General features: G+C 43.1%; 1 protein-coding gene across 13 annotated transcripts in view; it reads right to left on the bottom strand.

Annotated features, from left to right (window-relative positions):
- arvcfb (ARVCF delta catenin family member b) overlaps window positions 1-16683 on the bottom strand; it is a 198945-nt gene that overhangs the window by 13189 nt on the left and 169073 nt on the right. For all 13 annotated transcript variants that reach the window (XM_051421939.1, XM_051421946.1, XM_051421941.1 and 10 more), the window contains 3 exons: window positions 3643-3770; window positions 1783-1933; window positions 1093-1285 (listed from right to left, as the gene is read on the bottom strand). In XM_051421939.1, coding sequence (XP_051277899.1) covers window positions 1093-1285; window positions 1783-1933; window positions 3643-3770 — 472 coding nt within the window. The remainder of the gene's footprint in view (window positions 1-1092; window positions 1286-1782; window positions 1934-3642; window positions 3771-16683) is intronic.

The raw sequence follows: 16683 nt of genomic DNA, 5'->3' as shown, positions 1-16683 counted from the left end.
GAAACCTCATCTAACTTCCCAAACAGTGATGACTGGGTAGGCTAGCAAGCCGCTGCGGCAATCAATCTCTTTATTCAAAGACGCTGAGTCCCCTGAGTGGCTCCAGGGTCTAGTTTTTAATTCATAGCCAGATGAGTGCACATTTCCTTTCATTAGCTACCTCTGAGCCACCAGTATTAATTACATGTGGGTGGGGGGCTCACTTCAAAGAAAGCCAATCTCATGAGGCTGAGAGGAAACGCAGCTATTTGGTCTGTGAATGAACTATGTATATTCATGCTAGTTAGCGGGACTCTCCGTGTGATCAATACTTCACCACACAAGGACGAGCCTTTGAAAAGTGCTATTGATCTTAAATTAAAAGTGTGGCGCAGACGCACTTCGTTTTGGAATGGTTAACATTGTGGTAATATAAAGACACCTGTTGAATATCTACATTAATATCTATTAGGAGAACTCCAGCATTAAAGGTACGACTACTCACTTATTTGTACATGCAGCAGCTTTAGAAGCAACCCTCCTATAACAATGCCCTGCAGATCTAAAAGCCTGTTAATGAATGTGTGGTGGTTGGTGGAGTGTGTGGGCTCGGGCTCGTTAGAGTATAGTATTGTGGTAGCCAAGCTTGGGCCATTAGAGACACATTACATTATCCTCCATGAATACTAATAGAACGGTTCATGATGCAAATTGCATTCAAGGTCATACTGTAATTATTACATGTATAATGTCTCTATGGTATACCCACACTTCAGGCATGGTTTACATAGATATGGGTTGTGTTTGGTCTGTCTGCAGTACAATCTTTTTGACCTACAGTATGAGACTGATGATAAAAACACACAAGAAAACTAAGTATTCATCAGGCAGCTTGGCAACAGCCCTGTCAGTGTTGAGTGTATATTTGGGGCTGCATATGTATAAAAAGTAGCCTAATTACTACATAAAGTCCTCTGCAAATTTCGACCTTCAACCATAAATCATTCCAAATAAGACAGGCTGCTGGTTTGGATGACTCAACGTAGAAATAGTTACTCTTCACATGTTGCAAAGTGACAGTTCATGGTGCAATATGTGTATATAAAGTCTTACCTGGTCCTGTTGATGGCAACCAGTTTCTCAATAGCCTGGGCCTGGATGAGGGAGCGAGCGTTTTCAGAGCTGTCAGTGACAATCTCGTGGATGGTGTTGAGGATGGCGACCACAGTGTCCTCCTCCAGGTTTTTGGCTGGCCGCTGCTGGCCGCTTGGCAGGTTGCTCACCAAGTCCCGCATGGCATAGCTTCCTGTAAGGAGAATGATTTTTAAAGGTTAACAAGGTGATAGGGCTGTAATAATAAGATTTAATATGTAATGTCATCAAATTCAATCAAAAAATTTGCTGCTAGGTATATTATTGAAAATGCCTTAGAAAGTCATGTAGTACAGTACTGAATCTTGTGACTCAGTTTCTTCTACTATCTTGACTTGATTCAATAAAATTGCTTTGGAAACAGTTAATGTTACACTCATTTTATTAGCTGTTTTTACAGTCCTTCTTTCATGTAAAAAATACATTGTAAAGTTTAGCTGAAGCTAATATGACTCTTCAGTAGTCTGACAACTGTATAATTTGTTCCCATTTCTTACAACAGAATCTCATTATGAAGAAATCTCTTCAAAGCTGGTATGGACAGGGGGAATAATTACAGCCACCAGTAACACTTTCAGTGTACATATGAGTATTTAACTATTTCTGATAAAATCTTAAATCAGTTTGTGTTGTTTTGCTAAGCTTTTGTACCAATAAGGTCCTTGTTGCGGCGGTCGATGGACAGGTTGCGCAGGGCGATGGCCACGGCTCGGACCACCTTGTCAGAGTCGGAGCGCAGCAGCTCCACCAGGATGGGAAGACCTTTCTCCTTGCGCACGGTGGCTCGGATGTAGTTGGACCACTGGAGGGCAGACAGAGGGCACCGCATGACCACTTTTTTCACATTACAACCTTTAACCTCTAGGGTAGGCTGAGTGAACACACACTGTCAGCAGCATCCTGTTTGACATTCATGCAGACCTACAGATTCCCACCAAGGAGTTGCCCAACATTACCACACAGCTTTACTTTTGACCACTGGAAAAGCTCCACTGGAGGAGTCCAGGTCACCTCCGTGACACCAGTTGAGAGAGGGGAGGACATTTCTGATATATGCCTTCATACTCACACACAAACACACAACCCATACACACACACACACACACACACACACACACACACACACACACACACACACACACACACACACACACACACACACACACACACACACACACACACACACACACAGACACATCATTCAATCACTAACTACAAGGCAGCTCAGCACTGCTCCTTGGGCTTGACTAATTCACAACATTACACAGTGGGGCACTGAATGGACATGTGATATAATTTGTCTTAATTCAAACATCAGTAGATTTTACTTCTCATTTTTTTGTAACATGAAACATTAAGCTTGACATAAAAGGGCTTCTCTTCTAAGCACTTGTACCCCAAGAGATGTAATTAAGCAGAAGACACTTCATAAGGCACAGCATAGCCACCAGATGGCAATAGTAAGCCTTTAAAAGCAGGTCAATTCAGTGGAACAGAGCTAAGCAGTAGCACAGAAGGAGGAGGATTTCAAGAAGAAGCCCTCATATCCTCTCATAGGAGCAGGGACATGCTTTGTCCAGCCACCAAATGTTAAATCCTGATGGGTTAGCTGCTCCATAGGTTCCTGAGCATTCTTATCAGCTTCAACATGAAAAAAATATGTAGAAGGTAAAGGAGGATATCTCCTCAAAATGTTAGCTGAAAATCACTACTACTGAATTATTAACACAAAGTGTGAGACTCAGGGTTGGATGTTAACTCATGAAACTACTAAAATCCAAAGAGTTCAGGTGTAGTTCAATCGAGGTAGAAAGGCTCTGAGCTGCTGATGAATTCAGGGGACTGACGGATGTGTTTACAGTCTGACACATGGGTGTTAAGAGAAGCACTGCCGTGATAATGCTGCTTTGGGCTGAATAAAGCCAGACTGCTGAAAAACATAAGTGACCGCTCTTGCCCGGGGTGCTGCGCGTAAACTGGCATCTGACAACTAGCCGTCCCTGTTGATAATTCACTGCTGCCTGCAAGCCAGACAGCCTCTCAGCAGCTCCACAGACGCTCTAATTGGAATAAATGTCTGGTCCTGGCTGTAGAGGTTCTCACATTATCCATCATCAGAGGCATAGGGATGAAAGTTTGATGTTCATTAGTTATATAACTCTGTAATCACAATAAGAGGGAAGGTTGAGAAAGACAAAGAAAGAACTAGCAATGAAAAGACTGTGTCTGAGCTACCTGCTGCCTTAATTGTGTCTAAACATTTATTTCAGCTTACACAGTTGCTATACGGTTTGCAGACATTGCATGTTGTTAAAGTAAATCTAAGCACCTCTGGAGGCAGGTCTTGTTTCCTTTTAAGCCATCAGTGTGTATTTTTACTCCAATCCAAGATATCTGCTACTGGAAGGTCAATGATGAGGACAGAAGTTGCAACAAAGCAATATAGAAGTAAAAAAAAGTCAGACAGAGCACAGTGTGTGCGTGTTGTACCCTCCCCAACCCTGGACTCACGGTCCATTGTCCAGCGCTGAGGTTTTGCAGGGCTCCAGCAGCGGCCTCCAGGGTGTTGTAGTTCTGGCTCTCCGTCAGCAGAGACAGGTAGAGCCTCACTACTTCCGGCTGATACAGCAGCTCAAAGCCTGCAGGGAAATACAGAGAAACACACACACACACACACACACACACACACACACTGGTTAGACTCTCTGGCAAGACAGGCAGGCCAATTAGTCTGTGTGAAGGTACCGGCAGTACAGTGCTGAGGTTGATCTCAGACCATAGGGAAATTTCTTTGGCAAGGGGAAACAGGGAAGAAGCTTGGGTTTACCGTAATGCACAATACCTGAGGTAACAGTGGACAACCTTGGTAACAATTCAACAGCACACATGAAAATCCAAGCTGGTTTCACAATCGCCTGCAACACTTTTATTAAGAAATGCTGGTAATATCTTAGTAATACTAAAGCATTATGATTGAATATACTTCAGTATTATAAATGAGGAGAACAAGAAGGAGAAATTATTGATCCGACAGCCCTGATCAAACCCAGAGCGTTCGAGAGGGAGGTTTATCTCACTAGCACATAACACATTCCACCACAGTCAATCATTAGGCCTCCCTCTGATGGAAACGTAATTACATTATCAGCTATTAGACAGTGCAGGCACAGGGAGAGACAGAGGCATCGAATCACATCAAATCAAATTTATTCATCCGGGGTTTTTCTTATTTCGCACAAACAGGTTCGTCACTAAGTGCTTTACAAGAGTTCAACAAGACACAAAACAATTCAATTAAAAAGGTAGATATTTTAGAGTGAGGATGATTCTCCTGTCAAGGTCATTTTGAGCTGTTCGCATCACTGGAGGGAGTCATACATTTTTTATGGCGGGATACATCACACCCGAGTAAGGGAAGACAGATTGTGATGGCTTGAGCAAAACAATTCGTTACTATTTTGATTTATATTGTGGTGCCTACATACAAGTTCAGGTTTTTATTTTACATCAATTTTAAGAAGTAGTCATGTAAAAAATGCAACAATGAAGCACTCAGCTTCAAAATTTATGTAAAATCCATGTTTTGTTGTCACAGTGACAGTCCATTTATCTGTGGCAAAAGTAGAAAGTTAATGTCTTTAGAGAAAGGTATGAAAAGAAAGCCACAGTGCTTCAATGGGGGGCTCGTTCTGCTATTAGTCACTGAGGCTTTAACAGACTTCTGAAGTCCGGATCACAAGTTAGCTGATGCTTTGAAACTGGTGGCTAAAATCTTCTTTAACAGAAATACCATTTCACCAGCAGCTTCCTTCCTATCCAATATAATACACACACAAGCAATTTCAAATCCTTCTATCCCTCCAGGCTCAAATTAAAGAAAATATAACCCACTGTTTCTTCCCATGTCTTCTGAGGCCAGTATTTCCAAGGTTCTTTTTGAAAACCCCTGTATTATGTGGGCAGGGATATATGGTAACCCTATTTGATTGATGCGCAAGGGCTGACAAGGCCCTCAGTACATTTTTTGAGACGTAGACAAAGAGAATCTTTTTGTAATATGAGTGGGATTTGAGTCCAAGTATAAAAGTATGAATCAAAAGCCTTTAGAGGGCATCTTAAGGTAACGTCTTCTTTTTTTATTGACTTACTTTTTTCAGTAGAAGAAAAGAAAACAGTCACAGAGGGAAGAGTGTCATTTGTGTGCTTGTGAGGTACAATGGAAACCAACAAACTGACATTTGTGCGTCTAAATCCACATCTCACACCCATAATTTGCAGTGAGCGGAAGCCTGGGCACTCTCTGAGATTGCCAGATTCAGACACAGCTACATAGTTGTTAACACTCAAAAAGCAGGGTTTTCATCCCTGCGGAATTTCCCCTCACCAAGATCTTGCCAGGCCTGCTCCAGAATGTGTGTGGGAGGAACTGCCAGGCTGGGAGGATGTTACTGTGGGTGCTGCTTCAGAATTTTGAACTTACTTTCAAAGAAGCAGCAGAAGCAGGAGTTGTCATGCACAAGACCTTGGTTGTAAACACGTGCTAAAGCATGAATCGCATCAATAGGTTTTCTCGGGGCTACGCAAGAGGGGAGAGTCTGCAAACCAGACACTCAGCAACATTCTGCATGCTCGTCATATTTCTGGCCCTACTGGGTGCACACTCAGCAAACTGGAGACCATCTTGCGATAGTCCTGTTGACAGACACTTCATCTCTGTGGCAGATTTTCCCTGCACAAAATGTCAGCCATGTTGAACCTTTGTTGCCAGTTCACTAGCACTCTAAGACTGTGCCTCTTATGATAGCATTTTTGTAATATAATGTGCAAATCCACATCCGTCTTGTAATTCCTGTGGTCTTGGTTTGGCAACCAACTGATGCGACTTATGAAATTGGTGTTTTACAAATGAAGGACTCAGGACAAAAAACAGATATGTACTGCTCAACAAAGGAGGATGAGAGTGGAGGGAAATTCACTGGGCCTGTAAACTAATTCCTTTATCCTTAGTGGAATTTCTTGCTGTTGAGCCAGAGAATATCTCTGCCAGAGCTTTCACTCTGCGTCCTTAGCAGGGGCTTAATGTCAGCACCAAGTGCCTTAGGTCTCTTCGAATAGCACTAGCCCGGTCGAGCTCTGTTGGCAGCCGTATACTTTAGTGTTGTTCTTGTTGTCATCAGTCATCTCTTGCTAGCCTTTTGGCCTGCTAGTTGTCAGTTTGTTAGGCAGAATTACAATTCAGAGGGGGAGATGAGTTGTCACTGTGATGTGACCTAGGCTCTGCTCAGGGCAACCCAAAGCCCTATATTTTGTGACAGACTGCAAACATGATGAGATTACTTAAATACGGAGGTATCCAGTGGTACAGTGCGGAGCGTATGCAAGTGCAGTTCTTTTTTAGTTAGCACAGAACACTGAGTATCCTCTCTTTTCGAGCATCAATTGGGTGCACAGCTAGTGGCTCTGGCACCAGTGGTGGAAAACGTACACAGATTCTTAAGTTAAAGTAGGCATACATCAATGAAAAAATTGTGTACTGAAAATGTTGGATATTAGCAAAATATATATAAAGAAACTATAATCATTATTTTCATAAAAACAATGGATCAAATGACTACATATATGTGAAAGGGGTCGCCTCGTACTGACAAACTCACCCCAGTCTGCAGTTCCCCTCAACTTTACGGAGCTTTGAGCTTTAGCTTAGCTTCTTCCAGCTCAACGTTTTGGTTTTCCGGTCTGTAACTTCACTGTTTTGGTTCACTCTCACCGCTCTCATTAGTGTTGTTGTGCTGTTTTCAATAAAAAAGCTCTGGCTCTGATAAACCCACTGTGTGCATCTGCATGGCACCAAACAATAGACAGACAAAGATAGCAACTAGTTAACAGCTTAAGAGCCTGATATTTCCCTTAGGAGTTGGTGTTAATATTGGACTTACATTCATCAGGTGGACATAAAGAAGTCTCCAAATGAACTCTAATGTTGCTCTGTATCTGCTGGATTTGTAAACTGTCAACTTTAAAGTTAATTATTCTCTAAAGTAGCCAAACAAATTGTTATTGCAAGTTTAAAGTATCAAAAGTACTTGTTGCAAGTAAAATGACCCCTGCATAATAAGAACTATATACATATTCCATATATTACTGTATTATATACGTTAATATTGCCGTAAGCAGAATTTTAATGTTTCAATTGATTTAAGTGTAGTTTATTCTATTCATATTACATAATGTTGTGCAGTATAACCTATAAAAATTGCTCATGTATATGTTGTGTATGAGCAATATTGATCTGCACAGTAACTTTAGCTGATAAAGGCAGTGTAGTAAAAAGTGCAAGATTACCTCAAAATGACGAATACCTTATGTTCCACCATTGCATATCTAGACAAAGCAGCCAATGACCTCCAACCACCTAACACACAAACACACATACACACACCGAGCCAACGATACAAAAATAGAAGAAGATCTGTAAATGAATACATTATATTGTAACTAACGTGTGTCAACTTCCAGTGAGCTGATCCCAGCGTGTCTATTTCCCCCGCTTGCGTGTCGGCGTGGCAGAAAATCACACACAACCGTGGCCCCCTTACAGGACTCCTGCTGAGCTCTGCTTCATAACCTGTGCTGAAGGACAAACACACGCATAGACTCCCAGCTTCGTGTCTCTATCTCTCTCTCTCACACACACACACACACACACACACACACACACACACAAATACAAATGTGCACAGTCTGTAACGTGTGCACAAAATGCTCGGGAGATCTGTGCTCATCGCTAAATGAGGTGAGAGGGGAGGAGCAGCAGGTTACTTTTCAAAGCAGAAGACGACAGTGACAACTCCAGCAATTGAGGCGAAGCTCAATTAGTGCCCGGGAACTGAAGAGAAGGGGCTTTGTGGCGCTGCAGTGTGTGAAAACTGGGTTAGAAACAAAGTTAGGTTGAAGTGATTGAGTGCTCAGTGCAGAGCTAAAGCATTCATTTGGTTCAAGTAGCTTCACTATTGGCTGCAATTAAAGCCAAGGTGTAGCGGTGTGACAGGCCGGTAAATGATAATGGATTAACTGATGGGTGAGGAAGGGACATACACATTCATACACGCATGTGAACATAATGAAGACTCTTCTCACAGACTCACAAACTCAGACGAACACCTCACTAACTCAATTCTCTCAGCCATCTGCCTTCCTCCGGGACAGTTGGCTGCATTTGTGCAGAACTGGATACACACCTCTGTAAACACCACCGTACACACACACAAATCCACAAACACCCCAAGCCCTCGGCCGGGCATGTCAAAAAGTGATGTTCATCGATCCAGTCTGCCTACAACACGTTTCTTCCTCCTTCTACACAAGCGCTGTACTATCTCCATTTATTTACTGCTCCATTTCCAGCACACAGCACTTCCATCGAATCAGGGGGACATGATGGCGTATCACTTTCTACAACTCATGGGGGAGTTTTACAGCGCTGTGAAAGACTGGACAGAGATTGAGGAAGATAAAGAGAGAGGCAGATGGAAAAAAATCAAAAACAGCAGAATATTTTTAAAAATCCTTCCTATCTGTCATGCTCAGTTATTTCTCTGTATCAGGTTTTTGCTCTTTCGTAGTGATTCTACGTTCATAGGAATATTGTAATAACACACAGCCTCTGCTCTTTGCACTCCTGACTTCTGGTTAATTGAAATTCTGGTAATGTACCGTCTCCAGTACGGCAGGAGAAGGAGCTATCTGCTGTCACTCTCATTATTCAGTCTGTTCAGGTAAGTGTCACAGAAAGGCAGAGACACTGACGACTAGTAAGGAAAAGAAAGGAGAAATACAGAGCAGTGCTGACCACAGGGTCACATTCTCCCTCTATGAAACACATGCATAAATAAATGAGGCCATTCCAGTGGGGACATCTCAAGTCCTCGAGTCTCCAATCTCATTCCACATCTGTAACTCATGCATGTTTAACCCTGTCAGCCCCCTTTTTATGTAAGAGTGTCTTTATATAAGTACATGCTGCCATATAGTGCTATAGCGCTAATGAAGAGTCACAATGGGGCGATGGCTAAAACAGCACATCATTAAAAGTAGTATGGCACTGGTATAATAATGGTGACTCTTTCGGGTTCATTAAAAACCAAAAAGGTGAACGGTGGAGCCATGTAAACAAAACAAGTAAATTGGCAGGGTTCCCAGGGGCATGAGAAAAGCCTTCAACAGTTCTGCCTAGAGTCATATAGTTCTGCAAATAATGCTTTTTTTTATACACTGCTTGTAAGAGCACCAGATGGAAGGAGTTTACAGGCACTGTCAGAATTCCAATGCATGATAGATAATTATAATTGGACAGGCCATAAGGCATATAAACCACCTGGAAATACAGCCAAACCAGCCATGAAGTAGCTCATTAGGCCAAATTATGTTTCCAATGTACATGTAAGAAGGACATACAGTAAATGGAGGGTTTATTTGCCAAATTGTCAATAAAATGACGACAAAATGATCAAGATGTGACCCTTTTTATTGCTACTGCAGTGTTAGATTTCTTTCTTTTGGGGAAACATGTATACATAAACGTTACTGAATGGTTTCAGTCGAGGAATATATGCAAATAAATCAGTGTCCTTGGGGATCGGTACAATTGATCTTATATAAGTATAAGTTTAAGTATAACTAGAGGTGGTGACTTGCATTAAGTATTGACAGGTGGATGAGACATTTTCATTTTCCATTTGCCTTCTGGAGATGCATCTTAATGTCAGGTGTGAATGTCTTGCCAAGACAAGAGACGTATGTCAGTGTTGGGTATAAATCACAAGAAAATACACTTCAAGTTCTCTTTCCATTGCTTTCTGGTGTCCTTTCTGTTGTGGTGAACCTCTGAGAAAAGCTACTACTCCATGTGGGTCACACTGAAGACAAACATTCTTTTGCAAATACAATTTGACCCATGTCTGTTTTAGTCGATTTAAAACACGCAAGTGTCCTCATCTTCAACCGGAGGGAGACCATGTGATGGAGGCTCACATTCCCTTTCTCTCCACAGCCCTACCGACAGACTTGGAGCCAAGCGGAGCCAAAACAGAGTGCACTGCCAGGCTGCAAAGGCCGTTCACCCCCCAGTCACCCCTTCAAACTGACAGGGTCCAGGAGTCAAAGCTTAATTTTCCCTTCTCGTACCCGGTTGGCCCCTGTGGCAGATTGGCATCTCTATGGGCAGCCCCAGGGCACCACACATTAGCATACCCACACGGTGGTTTGGCCTTAGTTTGTTGGATGTTGACAAAGAGAAGCAGAATGTGGCAACTAGCCCATCTCTTGGACAGCTACCCATCAGCTTTGGGCCACAAAGATGTCCTGGTGTGATGGGGATGGTTAAAGGGAAGGGAGGGTGAGTTGGGGAGAGGGGCAGAGTGTACAGAGAGGGCGAGATGTCGCTGAAGGCACAAGGCAAACATACAGCACAGACCTCTCTGCACCCCCTATCTTAGCCATTTCACAACAGGGGTCCTGCTCCAGCACTACCAAAAATCTGTTCCATGAAAGCTTGTTTCCTACCATTTAGCACAACAGGACCCTTTTCAGCAAGCTGCTTCTGCAGTGACAGGGGAGTACTTCCTCTTTCCTGTGCTGATAGGCCAGCAAAGTCCTGCTGTGGGCTTTTAGTCCAGAGAGAACACATCAACACCGGTAGCAAAAAAACACTGACAAACTGACACCAAATTGTCTGAAACGTCCAAGCACTCCTTTAAAGTCCATCGGAAATGCTCCATCTCTCCCGCTTCAACCCCTGAACTTTAGACAGAAACACAAGCCAGTGGGTCTCTCACTCTTGAGCCACCGTTGTATTAGGTTTTCTGTGGCTCACTCAAGAATGTGCCTTGCAGCTATCCGGCCTCTCTGTGGATCAACAGTGGTAATGCTCTGGTTGTTTGTTTCCAATGTTCCTCGTGCTAATGTAATAGTGTTTCAGGGCCTGAGGTGAGGGTGTTTTATTAGAATCTCTGTCAGGTGGAGATATTATTTCCCTTCGGATGAAAAACATATTGACAAGATATGTCACTTTTCAAGTTGTGTAGACTAGGAAAAAGCCTTTCATAACAATTTGCCACTATTCAACAAATGGCTTTCAAAGTTAATATTGCTGAATGTTTAAACATAGTTGTCATGTAGTAGAGATTGCTTGTTTGTGCACAAGGCACTTGTTCTCCCTCTGCTTTACGCTGTAACCAAGTGCTGCTACTTCCATATTGGCACAGATAAAAGCTGCATGTCATGGATCCAGGTGCTTTTAGTTGGAAATAATGACAAAATGGACTTGGGGGAAAGACGTAAATTCCATTTTCAAAGTTGTATTTACCACTTTATAGGACCAGTCGTGTGCACTCAAATCTGAATTACAATATGTGTGACAGCACTTGAAAACAGCACTGTAACCAAACATTATAGAGTCTGTTAAAGGAGGAGATATACAAGTATAGCATATAAGTATACATTACCAGGATAAGTGCATATCCTGCTGGTATTTTTTTCACAATTAGGACGACCTCTCATCATTGTTATCATTGCTATGCTGTGGTCACAGTATGTGGGAGTTATCTTAACTCCAAAGTTTTCAAAGTATTATTTAGTTTTTCTAGAAGCCAAATAATACATAGAATGCAAACAAACATGCCTCATGTCAGCTGAACTTTGCTGTTGAAAGTAATTCAACACTAATTTAACAAATAAAGAGCTATTATATTGACCATCTACAGTATTTTTTTAACTCTCACACAACTCACTCATGCAATCAGCAATAGCTACTTAGCAATTGTTTTTTTTGGTGTTTCCAATATGAGTCAATCAAAGTAAGGCTGCACAACCAGGTTCAGCTTTTGACGCAATGTGAAGTCATCTGCCATGGTGCTGTGGTGACCAGTCACATACATGCAAGCACACATTACTGGTGGATTACTTTATGATGTGAACGCTGTATTTCTATCGTTTACCTCGCCATTGATGAGATAACAAAAATAAAGTTATTGCTGCTGTGATAACTCTCCCGAGTTATAAAATCCTGTGTCAGAGTATTGTATCACTGTGCCATGTTTTTAAGTCTGGTAAGCCTTTAAATTCACAGATCTGTTACTCATACTGGACTTTCTCACCTGAAGCAGCACCACAAATGCAGCCCTCTCCATTGTTTTAACACAGGGCTTATTTCAGTCGGAACGCCCACTAAGTTGAAATCTCCAATATCGAACAAAAGCACAAAAATACCAGATTCAGACAGACACACTGACCCAGGTCAAACCAGTATTTGCGGTCTATCTGAATGGGTCAACGCATGTCAGCCGACCGTCAGATGCAAGTCGGAGATTGCTCAGCTTTGGTGAACTTGCATTTTTATCAGCGATGAAAATCATTTCACACCCACATTTAAACAGAATGTAACCAACTCCTTGAAAAACAGAGAGGGAAAAATAGTAACAAAAATATGCAAGACAGAAAGGGGGAGTTTGTTGTAATTCAGTCTAATTCTCTGCAGCCATCTTGAGTTGTCTGATGATGTGAACCCTTGCGAGTCATAAACATGGCAATCTTTCCCTGTCTCATATTGGTGTACAGTTTACACACTCAGCCATGAAGCTGAAGCTGCCAGACTGACTGACTACTAATCCTACATACTGCCCACACACAAACACACACATTGCAGATATAGGACTATGCAGATATAGGACTGTGCTATTAAGTTGGTTGCAGATGGAGAACAGATAGAGGAGCCTGCTACTGTGCTGAGAACATTTTCTCTCCCTGTTTATCTCTTTCTTCTTTCCTTTTTCTCACCTTCTCCCACCATCTTTGTCTTTGTTTCTCTCAGTCTGTCTCTCTTGCAACCTCCCATATCTCTACCACAAACGCAGAATACAGCAGACGTGCCAAAACTGCTCTTCCTATTGATGTAGACAATATGTAGAGATGAAAGGGTACATGATGGTAGTACTAGGGTTGCTATGGAAACCCCTTTCCATTGGCACTAACAAATCTGTTCATTTGATGCTCATGTGAGACGGGCAACAGCATAACGAGGAAAAGGAACAAACTGCTTTTCGATCTGCATTTTACATAACGCAGCAACTTTAGGTGATGCACTTCCTTCGGAGGCCATGTCTTAAAGACAAATAATACAAAGACAGTGACAAGCAAGCCAAATTGGCAACCAAAGCAGCTTTAAATGGAGACCTTTCTCAACCTCACCTACAATTCCCATAATTCCACAGCAACTGGCCAAAATGCTAGCCTGAGGGCTGCAATTAGTGGCAGAGCCCTGCTTGTGCTGTGTGTAGGTTTGTGTTTAGCAGCAACAGCTCCCTCAGACACTCAAGTGCTTCAGAGTGGAGAGACGTGTGTATCTGCTTTAGAGCATATTAGTGCGAATGACTGTGTGTGTGTGTGTGTGTGTGCGTGTGTGTGTGTGTGTGTGTGTTTGTGTGTGTGTGTGTGTGAGTGTTTGTTAGAGTGGAGTATGTTTCAGCATCACCTTGAGTGCCTGCTGTCTTTACCCAGGCAAGTCACGTCCTCATCCAGACACAAACGAAACTAGAAACTCAGGCAACAGCACGAGCCTTCCAGAGAGCAAGAGATAGAGGGGAAGAAATAGGTAGAGAGAGAGAGAGAGAAAAAGATAAAGATAAAGAGAGGGGGGGCCCACAGAGAAAAGCTGCGGAGGGGGGTGGGGCGGCAATGTTTCCTATTTCCTGTTTGGCAGTTTTAGTCGCTCACCTGAGCCTGCAAAGGATGAAAAACAAGCTTAAGTTGTCAGGGCGGTGTTGTGCTTTCACCACAAATTCCAACGTACAGTCGATTCCCAACACGTTACATCTACCTACATCTGACAGGGATTTCACTGGGAAATAGTGCAGCAGCAGAGGAGGGGAGAGGAGGAGGAGAAGGAAGGGGAGGACAGGGAGGATGAGAAATAGAGAGGTGATGGGGCGATAGATAGGGGTGGGGTTGGTAGGAATTAGAGTACAGAGGCAAAAGAGAAAGGAGAGGATAAAGTAAGGCTGTGAGAGGGGAGGAGAATGAAGAGGAAGAAGGAGAAAATATGAGTGACAGAGGAAGAAAGGAATAATGTAGATGGGTGAGGGGGAGGAAAGGGTAGAAGGAGTAAAGAGGTTAAGGGGGGATAGAGAGATAGAGGAAATGGTGAGTATATTTGAGCTATGAATGTTGTATGGTGGATGGGACAGCTGTCTGGTAAATAGTCCACAGAGATGGATCATGTCAGGGCAACAAGACAGTAAGAAGAGGGGAAAGAAGAAAAGAAAAAGCCATCTACAATCTACCAGAATAAAAAGTGATGCACTGCAGCACAAGCTAAATGATGTACTCTGCAGTTTGGGATGGGGGTTTGGAGGTTGGGTGTCCAGCCTTCGGGAATAAGCCTAGATAATCCCATGGACTGCTTGTGTGGGTGTGTGTGTGTGTGTGTGTGTGGGGGGGGTAATAGAGATATGGCAATGACTGGAACGAGGGCTGAAGATAGAGGCCTTAGACCGAAGCAGGGTGGGGTGGGTTGATCGGAGCCTGGGCCAAATCATGGAAAGGAATAAGGCTTAAACGCACACACACAGACTAGAGCTGCATTAATGTCTGTTTTGGGGTTAAAGCTGCTGATACCAATATATGTTGTTGGCAATAACTAATAATAAACATCTACCAAAAGCTATCAAAAAATGCTTGACAGGCATAGCAACAGTAACAAAGTTGGGGGGGGTTAAGAAAGATTTTGATTGGGTTCCTTTGCTAGCACCAGCAGATGGTGAGTACTTTTAGAGCCAACCATCCACGCCTTTATGTGACAAATTGAGGAAGAGGTGAGGAGTTGCTGAGTGTCGATATACAGGCTATGCACCTCAATAAAATATGAGGAAATGTACATGGTTTCTGGTTTTACTGTTGGCTGTATTTCTCCTTTAATTCAGGCCAATTAAAACATCCTGACCTCCACCTAGCTGGTGCTCCAACGCCCGACTAGTAGCCCCTGAACAAGTGCACCCTCCGTCTACGGCTAGAGTCTGCATCTGGAATGCGTGATGATGGCTGTGATGGTGTTTGACGGTGGAGGGATTTCCTGTGTCTGGGTCGGTGTCAGCACCCATCTCTCATTTAACGCTCCCTGCAGCCTCGCCAGCCCCCTCTTTGTGAAATGGCACGCTGAAGTGTGATGGATACTCTGGATTAACTCTCGCCTTGGAGGATGACAGTCTATGTTTTTCTCCCCTCACACACACACACACACACACACACACACACACACACACACACACACACACACACACTCGTAGCTGATGCTGTGGTAAATTTTCCCAGGTAATATTCTCACCCTGACAAACAATACCACCCCTAATAGCCACATAATACCACCCTCATGGTCAGAGTTTGACAGAGCAGTTTTGTGCGTAAATGAGTTTGTGTGTGTGTGTGTGTGTGTGTGTGTGTGTGTGTGTGAGAGACTGTGTTTGTGGACAGCTGTATGAATTAGGATTTGGACGTGTGCGTGTGTGTATGTCTGTGTGCTTATGAGAGTCAAATGAAAGGCAGTGAGGATGAGATGATCTGCCCCCGCCGGCTTAAATGAACCCATCATAAAATCAAACGCACATTAAAATCCAAAATACTTGTGATTATAGACCAGTCAAACAGATTGGCTGTGGATGCTGAAAAACTCACCACAAAAAAAAGCGTTTCATGTCGCCCTCTTCCCACTCACTCCTCTCGCTCTCTTACATAAATAGAAGCTTACATCTTTCTCCTTAGACTGTTTATACTTCCCCCGTCTTATACTCATCTTCTCATTTTTGGAATATTGTTAAAGCACTGGGACCTTGGCCTTTCCACTCTTCTGCTTACATGCTGGCAAGGAGTGCATAAACTGTATGTCGCAAAGAGTATATCCCTAAAATATAACCTAAATCGTCATGCTTCCCTGATACACAATTTAACTCTCACAGATTTTATGCTCAGAGTAAAATCTCAGTGGAGGGACAGTTTGATTGGACGCCTGCCACTGCTGAACTCCTCTCTGCTCCATCTGACCCTCTCCTTCGATTGTACACAAGGACAGCGGTCCTTAGGGTGCATTTAGGCGCTCCTGTTAACAACAGTCTAGACTGTTTACGACCAATATTTCATGTACTTTTTACCAGTACCAGGACAGTGGCAAATTCTGGAGGGGGGCGTTTTTCCCCCTCACTAAGCCTCTGTTGTAGCTCCAGCGATGCCAGTCAGTGCACCATTAATCTGCTTTTAATTAGAGTAAAGCGTCTCTCGTAGAAACAGGAAGCAGCGCTCTTGTGCCTCGAACACGGCCAAACAAAGGCTCCAATTGGCAAGTAAATCTCACTGCACTGCCTCCTACTTCTCTGGAATCGTTCTTGTCTCATAATTATCACTTTTCTCCAACTGCTCAGGTTTGAGGAGATGGGGGAGGCGAATGACATGGTTGATCATCTTAGGAGCCTGATGTTGCTGGCTACTGTGGATTTCCAGCACTTTTTAAAA

This window comes from Dicentrarchus labrax, unplaced genomic scaffold (genome assembly GCF_905237075.1).
Source record: "Dicentrarchus labrax unplaced genomic scaffold, dlabrax2021, whole genome shotgun sequence".
NCBI lineage: Eukaryota > Metazoa > Chordata > Actinopteri > Moronidae > Dicentrarchus > Dicentrarchus labrax.
The sequence above is the reverse complement of the archived record's forward strand: the minus strand, read 5'-3'. Positions and strand labels throughout refer to the sequence as shown.